The sequence below is a fragment of the Phalacrocorax carbo genome, chromosome 24 (assembly GCF_963921805.1).
Source record: "Phalacrocorax carbo chromosome 24, bPhaCar2.1, whole genome shotgun sequence".
In the NCBI taxonomy this organism is placed as follows: Eukaryota; Metazoa; Chordata; class Aves; order Suliformes; family Phalacrocoracidae; genus Phalacrocorax; species Phalacrocorax carbo.
This window is the reverse complement of record NC_087536.1, coordinates 731,750-742,855: the sequence shown is the minus strand read 5'-3', so window position 1 is coordinate 742,855 and position 11,106 is coordinate 731,750. Positions and strand designations below refer to the sequence as shown.

The following is an 11,106-nucleotide window of genomic DNA, read 5'->3' as shown; positions in this document are numbered from 1 at the left end:
TCACACACACACACTGATGTTTATTCTGAGATACCAGCTACAGCTCCAGGGAGAGGCACAGACATTTCGCCCCTGGTTATCAGACAGAAAGAAGAGGCAAAACACCAGAAACACTCTCTTTTTGGGCCACAACCACCATTGAGCACTTTGAAAAAACCTCCCACCAACCCCCACGACAGCATCCTGCCAAAAAACTGCCGGCCACACGTGCGTGCATCCCAGGCACCACTGGGAGCCCGTGGGGATCCGGCGCAGGCGTCCTGGAAAGCAGTAGGTCAAGGACATGGCTCCCCAGGACACCGTCGAGGAGGGTGCTGCTGCTGGTGGGGTGACAAATTTGCCGCCTTGATGTCCCCAGAGCCACTAGACTCCCCTGGGACAAACTGACCTAGTATCTCCCTCTCCTGGGTCCCACCGGGGACCCCGTGCCCTCTGTGCCACCACCTTGTGAGCAACCCACAAGGCCCCTGGGGCGAAGGCGGCTGTGGCGACCGGCAAGAGACACGCAATCGTTGACCAAAGCAGTCACTGAGGTAGGAATAAACTACGACTCCCTGAAAGGCAGCGAGAGCTCCGGCTCCGAGAGGCAGGGGATCGCCCCGCGAGGCTCAGCTCCTCCTCGGAGGGGCCCCGGGACGCAGCGAGCACCGAGGGGAAAGCTGCCAGAAGCCACGACACGACATGCAAACACCACGGTGCAGGAGGCCGCGCCGGGACGGGAGGCGTGCGGAGGTGGCGGCATGCTCGGCCGCGGCCCTACGGAACGGGGAGAGGGGCCAAGCCCCGAGGCGCAGCAGCAAACGGTTATTAGAAATGGGGAACCCAGCGTTACACCCCGGACCGGGGAGGGGTCTGCAGCGAGGGGCTGTGGAGGAGACTGGCTGCTCCCCGAGGGGTGAGCCCAGCAGCCAGGCAGGTTCCCAGCTCGACCCGCCTCGCTGCCAGGGAAAACCATCACCATTCCCTGCCCCGAAACACCAAACCTCGGCAACTAGCGGGGCGGAGGTGGGTTGCACAGCAGCACGGGAATTCAAATTACAAAGAAAAACAGTCCAGTCTCCAAAGACAGCCTAAGGCAAGCGACGGAGAACAGACGGAGCGGGATGAACGGCTTGGAAAAACCCCTCCTGGAAATGAAACCATTGAGATAAGGGGTTGCGAAGGTAATGGCAACACTGCGAGGGGTTATTGCAGGAGGCGGCGAGGGAAGCAGGCGCTCGCTGGCGAACCTCAGCCGGCATTTCACCGCTGAGGTGGCAATTTCTGCCCGCTTTCGGGCTCCTTGGATGGCAGAGACAGCTCAGCACCGCCGGCACAGCCCGTCCTCCTGAACAGCTCAGAAAGCAAAGCCCCTTCAGGGGATGGCAGGTCCGTCCCCGCAGCGCTCGGCTCCCGGTCCCTCGCACACCACGCTGGGGATCCCCCACTCCCACCGGGAGCAGTGTGGGAGTTCTGGAGCCTGATAAGAAACAGCAGCTGTCCCCGCTGGGGTTTTCGGGGGGACACGAGGGTCCCTGCCGTGAGGGTCGGTCCATCACGCTCTGGCCAGTCTGGGACAGGTGGGAGCCGGGACACGGCCAGCAAGGACTAGCAACGGGCCATCGCGGGGTGGGTCCCAAGTCAATAGAAGTGTTTCCGGCTCTGCTCCTGCCACTTGTTGTAGACGATGACTCCAATGACAATGGCAAAAACGATGGCAACAAGGGAGAAGAAGACAATTAAGAAGAGAGCCAGGCCGCTCATGGGCTCCAGCGGCGCCTCCACTGCATGACAGAGGAAGGAAAAACAGCCCATGAGCCCCCCGTGCCCCGAAACCCAGCTGAGATTTGCCTGCACTGGGGGGTTTAACTGCCCCACACCGACACACCAGCAAGCCCACGCACACCCTGCCGGGCTCACGCCACCCTATAGTTCAGCTCTCCAAAGCTTTCGGGCGCTGCTCATTGTAAGGGCCGGAGCTGTGAGACCTCAGGGAACACAGGGGGCTCACGGACGCGTCTGCGGTGGGATTTCGGGAGGTTCAAACCTCTCACTCTCTACAACTGCCTGAAATGAGCTGTAGCGAGCTGGGGGTTGGTCTCCTCTCCCAAGTTACTAGAATGAGAAGAAACGGCCTCAAGCTGCGTCAGGTGAGGTTTAGGTTGGAGATGAGGGAAATGCCTTCCCTGCCAGAGGGGTCAGGCCCTGGCACAGGCTGCCCTGAGGGGGGGAAGTCACCGTCCCTGGGGGGGGGTTTAAAAAACATCTAGACGTGGCACTTGGGGACATGGTTTAGGAAGCCTGGGGGCGTTGGGTTGGGCTTGATGATCCTAGAGGTCTTTTTCAACCTTAATGATTCTATGAGCTTCCAGTGGACCAGCACACACCATTTCAGTCACAGCATGACTAACGGGGAGGCCAGGGTCCTCCAGGAGGGGAGCGCTCCTCCAAGGGCAAGCGCTGCTGCCCGCTACGCCTACACCAAAGAGAGGCGGGCTGCGACACCAGCTGTGTCACACAGTGAGCAAGAACAGCTGTCGGCAGGTGGAACAGGACACAGACCTCCCAGTTCCAGCTGGAGCTCAGCTGGTTTGCTGGCGAGATGACATGGTTTCTGCTCTGCAAGCACCACATCGCGGGTTCCCCCAAATCCCTCCCAGTCCCACCTTCCCCCACCTGAGGCCGGCAGCTCCTACTCACTTCCCGGCAGCTTCAGGTTGTCCACGACTGGCAGATACACCTCTCTGTCCCGCTTCTCCTCCTCTGGCGTCCGCTCCACCGTCAGCTGGTAAAGCTTCAGCGAAATGATGTCATGGTTGTCTGGAAGCAGAACAGAAACGTGTCCCAAGGCATCACCGACAAATATGGCTCTGGCCAGGGATTTGAGTGCCCCAGACAGCACCGTGGGATGTTATCACCTGGGGCAAAGGCACTGGCTCTCCCCTCCCAGGGGGGGAAAGCTCACCTCCACAGGGCAGGGCCTACGCCAGGCTGAGAGCTGCGCCCCAGCCCAGGGCCCTCTAACAGGAACATTTAAGCCACTTGATCTGGTCTGGTTGGCTGTTTTTCAGTTTATCTGACTCAAAACTGCTCGGCCACCCAAAGGGTATGTGTTAGCATCGGCCTCGTGTGGCCCTGCTTCTTTTGCTCATGATGGCAGAGTTGTTAGTGGGACAAGGTGAGCGCTCCACACCAGCCTGCCAGCTCCCTGGGCGCAGGGCAGAGATCTGAGCGCGAAGAGGAACTTCTGTTGGAGCCAACAATGGGCCCAGACACCGGCCGCCAATGCGCTTTTGTAGAGGCACAACTCAAATTGGGCTTAAAACCTGCCAAAAGAGGCACAGCAGTGTAACGTCAGGCCTTGTGGCACATCGGCCAGTGCCGGGAGAGAAGTATTACGCTGAGGAAGGTGGAGGGCTTGAGCTTTAGCTCTCTGTAAATCCCGATTTACATCAGCCCACATTACACCATCGGCTCCAGGCGCGCGGGGCCAGTCCCTCCCTCAATAACGGGCAGGCAACAGCTCTCAGGCTAGGAAAGCCAAAGCAAAATACACCCAGGCAGGTCCCAGAGACAGAGCCAGAGAGCAGGAGCAAGCATCGCGACTTGGCTGTAACGCCTGGGGCGTTTGCAGCGACGGCAGTTCTTTCCAGCGCTGCCCTTGGGGCTCACCCGGCATTGCAGGCTGCGGCAGGAGAGAACAGGAGGTTTTTTTGAGTACTCATCCTGTTTTTACTCCTCCCAAGGTGCGTGTTTTGGAGACACCTCTGGCTGAGCCGGTACAGCAGCTTTGCTGCTGTGTTGTTAAGAGAGGCTGGCTGAGGCCCCCCAGGGAGCTCAAGGAAAACGGGAAGTGCTGCCTAGGCAAAGCATTTAGGGGAGCGACGTGCCCAGACTGGGCTTTTGGCTCCTCAGGACTTGCTGCAAGACAAAAAACAAGGCTCCTGCTCACAGCTCAAGGGTGTTTAAAGCACGGAAAGGTCCTCACGTGCTTCTGCAAGCCCCAGCAGGTACCGAGCTGCACCTCCAGACACCCAAAGCTGCACAAGAGCTGCCAGAGCTGCTTGGGAAGCGAGGCTGGGGACCCCAGAGCAATACCTGACAGGTCTCCGGTGACAGAAGAGGTCCCGAAGTAGTACCCGCGGGGCAAGCGCACGCCCGGCACGTCAATGCAGTCTCGCCACTCGTGCTTACCATCGATATCGATCAACACCTGCGAAAGAAGCAGCTCCCTTAGCTCCCCCATGGCCCCGACGCCCACTCTGCCCTGGCAGTCAGCACTCACCGTCAGTCTCCTCTTCACGTAGCGGATCACCAGGAAGGTGTCGTGGTTGAGGTTGCGCACCATGGCCGTGCAGCCCCCCAGCTCCGTCGGCCTCCCATCCCGGTCGTGGTCGTAGGTGAGAGAGCCGTTGTTCACCATGGCCGAGATGTAGGGGAAGACGCGCTGCGAGGGGGGCAAGGCTGGCGGTGAGTTTCTGCTCTCGCCATCGGCCACGGCTCGACTACCGGCTGCCCACGCATCCCAGTGCGCCTCTGGGGTCAAGAGCCACAACACCCCTACCAGATCCCAAGCTCCATCACCCCCCAAGAATCCATCTCAAGAAGACAACAGCACGATCTCACTTCATCCCCCAGCCCTCCTTGGGCCCAGCCTCAGCTCCCAGATGTTCGGGATGGAAGACAGCCGATTTCCATGCAGTCTCCCAGCTCACACAGGGATTTCTGGAGCTCAGAGGAGGGAATTCCTCGACCGTGAGCCAATGTGAAACCTGACAGCTTGGGAATGGGTAGGTTGGCAAGAGCAAGTACCTGATTTCCCGGGCTGTACCTCCTCTTCTGAGCCTGCCAGTCCAGGGTTATCGCAAAGCAAGAAAGAGCACAGAAGCAAGACGGTCATAGACCAGAGTTTAGTATTAACCTGCAACCTGGAAACTTCCTCCCTAGAAAGCTCAGCATGTTATCGGCTTAGCAGAGAGGGTCCAGTGCCAAATGCCAGGACACATGGCTAGGAAATGGCGCCAGCGGGCAAAAGCCACATACAGCATTTTTCCTCCTGTCATGCAGCAGCTCACTCACACAAAAGCCAGCACCCAACAGGGGACGCGTCGGCCACGACCGCTCCCCAGGGCCCACAACTAACCCGTCCCTCTTCCCTCGAGGATAAGATGCATCTTTTTGCCCTTTTAAAAGGTGAGGGAAAGCAGCCGTGAACCCACACACCATTACAGCAACTGGCCGACCAGCATTTCTCCATGGTTTCCCTTCCTCGGTGCTTGACCTGAGGAGGGCAGCCCCCTCCGGTTGCAGACTGTGCTGGGAAGCCGGACACCCACATTCCACTCATTATTTCTTTTAAATAAGACCCATTGTGCATCCCTTTACCCCACAAAAGCGGAGCTGCCACCTTGGTAACATGGCACCAGGCGGCTCAGAAAGGCTTTTCAAACACTCAAAGCAGCCAGCTCTGGTGCAGGGGTGGACTTTGTGCTTGGAACAAAACTCGGTAGTTACTCAACGTTTGCTCGGCAGCTCTGACGTCAGGGCGCATCCCAAACTGCACCCCTTTGTCTCTCCCTGGGGTGAAGGGGGTCCTGCGGGGCGCTGGGGTGAGCACCAGGGTCTTGGGGTAAAATAGCACCTATTTTTTAGGAGAAGCTAGAATTACAAAAGGGTCCAGCTTTGGTTTTGGAGTGATGAAACAGATTGCAGCATCAGCGTGGGAAAGGCCTGGCTTTAACTTCTTCCGCACGCCTTTCTCCACAGGAATGGACGCGAACAAAACCCAAACAAACAACAGACACATCAGGAACACAAACGTCTTTAGACAGGCATCCTTCAAAGAGGCAGAGTGCAGTCACACCGCATCCCCGAGAGCGGGGAAAGCCTCCTGCCGACCAGCTGCCAGGAAACAGCCCCGCCGTGCAGGCAGGCCTGGGCTGGCAGCTCGGGTGCTGCTCTGCTCGAGGTCTACAAAGCCCATGCTCTTGGTACAGCTTCACCTCAAGCACTACTCGCTGGCAGCCTCCGGAAAGCACAGGAACTCCCAATACAGAGGTGGTGTCATCAGCTAGTTTCCTTCTGCCCTGAAAGCTTTTCCTCTGGGTAAAGCTGACCACAAAACTACCCTGCAGGTTTTCACGGTGAAGAGTTATTGCCACGCTGGGAAGAAAAAAAAAAAAAACTACAGAGCACAGCAGGGAAAGGCGGTGGAGAGGAAGCAGAGGAATATCTGGTCTCTGATTTAAGAGCTCAGAAAAGATGGCACTGCACCGATGAAGAGCTACATTCGCAGTGACGCAAGCCATAACCTTGGTGCTGCCCATGCCACACTCTGCAGGCAGCTGGCAAGCAGCCCCATCCTGTTTATCCTTCCCAGCTCACCTCCTGCTGCTTCTCCTCGTTTGGGTAGGTGTCCACGAACACTCCCAGGCCCAGGAAGTTATCCTTGCTTCCAAAGACAGGCCCTAGAACAAAGGAGAGGCTCTGAGTAAGGGTGGAAAGGTCAGGCAGGCATTGCAAAGGGTTTGCTACACATCCCTTCGTGTTATTCTTTTTATCAGATAACAAGGCAAGAGCTCTCCAGACCACACAGGGGTAGATTTACCCTCAAGTCACATAATTCCGCATGAAAACCCACACACAAGTCAAGTTGGGAGGTTATACGGGGTCAGAGGCTCGTTAACAAGCAAAGGCTCTTTAATGTTGCTGTGGCAGGGAGACCCAGATCAGACACTGATGGGGGATCAGCACGGATGGATCTTTTGTCCCCAGTTTCCACCTGCTTCTGTAAGGCAGAGCTGCATCACCTCGCCAACAGTGTCCTGGGCTGCATTCAAAGGAGTGTGGCCAGCAGGGCGAGGGAGGTCATCCTCCCCATCTACTCTGCCCTAGAGAGACCACATCAGGAATGCTTTGTCCAGATGTGGTCCCCCCAGTTCAAGAATGATGTGGAGCTGCTTGAGCAAGTCCAGCAAAGAGCTACCAAGATGCTCAGGGGACTGGAGCATCTCCCTTGTGAGGAAAGGCTGAGAGACCTGGGTTTGTTCAGCCTGGAGAAGACTGAGGGGGGATCTCATCAGTGCTTATAAATACCTGAAGGGTGGGTGTCAGGAGGATGGGACTAGACTCTTTTCAGTGGTGCCCAACGCCAGGCCAAGGGGCAACGGGCACAAGATGGAACACGGGAGGTTCCACCTGAACGTGAGGACAAACCCCTTCCCTGTGCGGGTGCCAGAGCAGGGGCACAGGCTGCCCAGAGAGGCTGTGGGGTCCCTTCCCTGGAGACATTCACCCCCCGCCTGGACGCGGCCCTGGGCCCCTGCTCTGGGGGTGCCTGCTCCAGCAGGGGTGGGACGGGGTGAGCTCCAGAGGGCCCTGCCAACCCCCGCCATTCTGGGATTCAAAGGCCGGAGACAGAGCAGAGCACTACAAAACTCTGCGCAGCCTGGGGCAGTTAATCAAGGACCCTCCAGGCAGGGAAGTCTGAGGGCAGGATTAAATTCCCTACCCTTTGCTGATCAAGGATCGAACTTCCTCTGCAGTCTGTTTTTTAAGGAGCTGACTCCCAGTGTGGGAGGCCCCATGCTTCCCGTTATACCACCCGTCTCAAGATCAGGACAAAATAACCCCAAAGCCGTCTACCCCCAAGCTGATTCCAGCCTCCCAGAGCCCCGTAAACTCCCAACCCAGGGTGCCGAGGCTCAGAGGCAGCCTCACGCATGGTCATTACTCCCTCTTCACCTTCCAGGGCGAGAGAAAAACAGCCTTAAGGCCCCAAAACACCACAGTTCCCCAGAGGACGCTGCGATTCCCCACTGCTATTTCCCCGAGTGAGCCTACAGACTGGGGAGACGATGTCTGAGAGCTGGTGGCACGTGTCGCCCAACACCTTCCCCTCAAGGCACAGCCTCCGTCCTGGCAGCTGCCGCCAGCACTTTACCTGGCTGCATGCGATCTTTGGTGTACCAGATAGCAAAGCCATCTCCATTCAGGTTTTTCTTGCCTTGCCCGTGGATTTTAAAATGCACCTGCATCTCCCAGTCTCGGAGATAACATGGCTGCAAGAGAAGGAGCAAGGATGTGAAATGAGGGTGTCCCTCATGCCAGCACCCACCGCTTCCCTACACACGAGGGTGAGGGACGGCGGGGACGGACCGCCGCAGCCCGCTGCGCTGTCCCCTGCCCATCACAGCAGCCGGCAACTCCACACGCCACCAAACCGGAGAGCGCACTGCCACTCCCCATTTCCTTTGCCAACAGGCCACGCTGTCCTATTTTGGATGCAAGCAAGAATAATTAATCCCAAGGGACATCATTAAACTGAGGGAATTGGTCCTTGCCCAAGGCTATAAAAAGCCAAGGAACTGATTCTGATCTCACGCTATGCTGAGACAACAGCAACTTCATCAAAATCAATAACTCGCACCCAGGAAAAAGAGAGCAGAAAGAGCCCGAGGAGCAGCTCCAGCTTCTTAATTGCTGTTGAGCCAATTAGATCCTGAGCTACCAACAAATTCCTTGTGTGAACAGGCACAAAACACAAGGAGCTTGTAACAGATTCGCTCACGCAATGTCGTGAAGCTGGCTGGTGGCTTCGCTTGGAAGCCACAACAGTTTGTGGGAGCTGTAAAGCCAAGCAAAAAATCCCTCCCTCAATATTTTATACAATAGAAGTTGAGCATGATGGATCCCTTCTGGTCTCATAGGACATTTTTCAAACCACTACAGAGCAGTGGGGCACAAAAACCCTGCTGATTTCAACCCCAAATTGATATTCAACAGGAATTATCAAGGTATTAAAGGCAGCCTTGCTGTCTGCCAGGCAAAAGGCTCGTGGGGGCAGCAAAACACTTTAACAGAGCTCAGCACTGGCATGCCACATCGAGCTGCCACTTGACCGGCCCCGCTCTGTGGTGTGGGCATGGCAAAGGGGGCAGTGGGCATGCTCCAGCTGTGGTGGTGCCAAGAGAGACCCCAAGGTGGTCAGTACAGGCATCCTAAATTCACATGGGGTGGAGGCCACTCAACCCTTGCAGGAATTGCCATGCCAAAGGCTGGAATCTGAAGTGCTACTGGTACCCCCAGCCCCCCTCAACATCCCCAGCCACCTTCGCACCACCCTCTCCCTACAGCCTCCCAAGCCCACCCCGATCCCCCCCACACCACTTTGGCCCAGACCTTCAAACCTCCCCTGCCCAAACACCCCTGTGTTCCCACAGGCCCCCAAGTCACCCTTCTCATGAACCCCTCCCACCTGCTGGTCCAGACCCTCGCACCCCCCCGATGGCCCAGACCCACTGACACCTCCCACCCCACCAAGATGCATCCCCCAGCTCCTTCCCCAGTACACCAGCCCCTCCCAGTCCTGCCCATACACCCACACCCCAAAGCCCCCTTCCCCAGGACCCCTCACAGCCTCTTAAGTCAGCTTCCAGCCCCCCAAAATCCCCGACCCCCAGCCCCCCATACTCACCCCAAGCCCCCAAATCCCTCTCCCCCCCCCAACCTGGCCTGACCCCGCTCCTCCGGTCCCCCACGGGGGGCACCCCGCGGTCTCGACCCTCTCCCACAGCCCCCCCCATCCCAATGACCCTCCCCCCCCCGGTCCAGGCCCCCTCCCCCCCGGGCTCACCACGCGGTTCCAGACGGCTCCCTGCTTGCTCTGCACGTCGGGGGTGAGGCGGATGTACTGGGTCATGACCATGGCGTTGCCCTGCAGGTCCCACAGCCCCGAGCTGGCCGAGCCCACACCTGCGGCCCACATGCACCATCGGTACCGGGCGCCGCTACCGGGCACCGCCCGCCGCCCTCCTGCCCCACTCACCCTGGTACGGCTTGGAGAGGGAGTGCTCCCGTTTGAGGTGCTCCTCCGTCTGCTCGGCCCGCGGCCCGCCCAACGACAGCGCCACGGCCAGCAGCGCCAGCCCGGCCCGCCACCGGCCCGCCGCCGCCATCTTCCCTCCGCCGCGCCGCGCCCCGCCTCGATCACCCATTGGCCGCCCCGCCCCACAGCCCCGCCTATCGGTTGGCCGCGCGGCCTGGCTGTCAACTGATAGGCGGGGCGCGAGGGGAGGCGGAGGGTGATGGGCAATGTAGTTCCGGCCGCCTTAAAAGGTCCGGCCGGCACCTGGCGGCTGCCCCGGCCTGAGTCCTGCCCCTCAGGTCCTAGTGCCCCCGCACCCGGTCCTTATGGAATCATTCAGGTTGGAAAAGACCTCAAGGATCATCAAGTCCAACCCCCAACCCAACCCCCCCAGGCCTCCTAAACCATGGCCTGAAGTGCCACGACTACATGTTGTTTGAACCCCCCCAGGGACGGTGACTCCCCCACCTCTCGGGGCAGCCTGTGCCAGGGCCTGACCCCTCTGGCAGGGAAGGCATTTCCCCTCATCTCCAACCTAAACCTCCCCTGACGCAGCTTGAGGCCGTTCCCTCTCGTCCTGTCCCTGGTGACTTGGGAGCAGAGACCGACCCCCCCTCACTCCAGCCCCTCTCAGGCAGCTGCAGAGAGCGAGAAGGGCTCCCCTCAGCCCCCTCTTCTCCAGGCTAAACCCCCCCAGCCCCCCCAGCCGCCCCCCAGCACACTTGTGCTCCAGACCCTGCCCCAGCCCCGCTGCCCTTCTCTGGACACGCTCCAGCCCCTCCAGGCCCTTCTTGTCCCGAGGGGCCCAAACCTGAGCCCAGCATTCGAGGTGGGGCCTCCCCAGGGCCGAGCACAGGGGCCCCATCCCTGCCCGGCCCCTGCTGGCCACAGCAGTGCTGACACAAGCCCGGGGGCTGGTGGCCTCCTTGGCCACCCGGGCACTGCTGGCTCATGCCCAGCCGGCTGTCAGCCCCCACCCCCAGGGCCTTCTCCGCCGGGCACTTCCCAGCCCCTCTGCCCCAGGCCTGGGGCGCTGCCTGGGGTTGGTGTGACCCAAGGGCAGGACCCGGCACTGGGCCTTGTTAAACCTCACACAGCTGGCCTCGGCCCATGGATGCAGCCTGTCCAGGTCCCTCTGCAGAGCCTTCCTGCCCTTGAGCAGATCGACACTCCCGCCCAACTTGGTGCCATCTGCGAACTTACTGAGGGTGCCCTCGATCCCCTCATGCAGATCATCAGTGAAGATATTGAACAGGACCGGC

General features: G+C 59.2%; 1 protein-coding gene across 2 annotated transcripts; it reads right to left on the bottom strand.

Annotated features, from left to right (window-relative positions):
* Positions 1–3: 3 nt before the first annotated feature.
* LMAN2L (lectin, mannose binding 2 like) lies at positions 4–9,968 on the bottom strand. Of its 2 annotated transcripts, XM_064472785.1 has the most exons (9): positions 9,806–9,968; positions 9,614–9,732; positions 7,922–8,039; positions 6,364–6,446; positions 4,792–4,824; positions 4,265–4,426; positions 4,078–4,192; positions 2,680–2,799; positions 4–1,763 (listed from the first exon to the last, which is right to left on the bottom strand). In XM_064472785.1, the coding sequence occupies exons 1-9, from the start codon at positions 9,933–9,935 to the stop codon at positions 1,621–1,623; spliced, it is 1,023 nt and encodes a 340-aa protein (XP_064328855.1). In that variant the 5' UTR covers positions 9,936–9,968; the 3' UTR covers positions 4–1,620. The 2 variants fall into 2 exon arrangements, with proteins under 2 accessions (XP_064328855.1, XP_064328856.1); XM_064472786.1 differs by lacking the exon at positions 4,792–4,824 and having other exon boundaries at positions 9,806–9,967.
* Between the last annotated feature and the right edge of the window lie 1,138 nt (positions 9,969–11,106).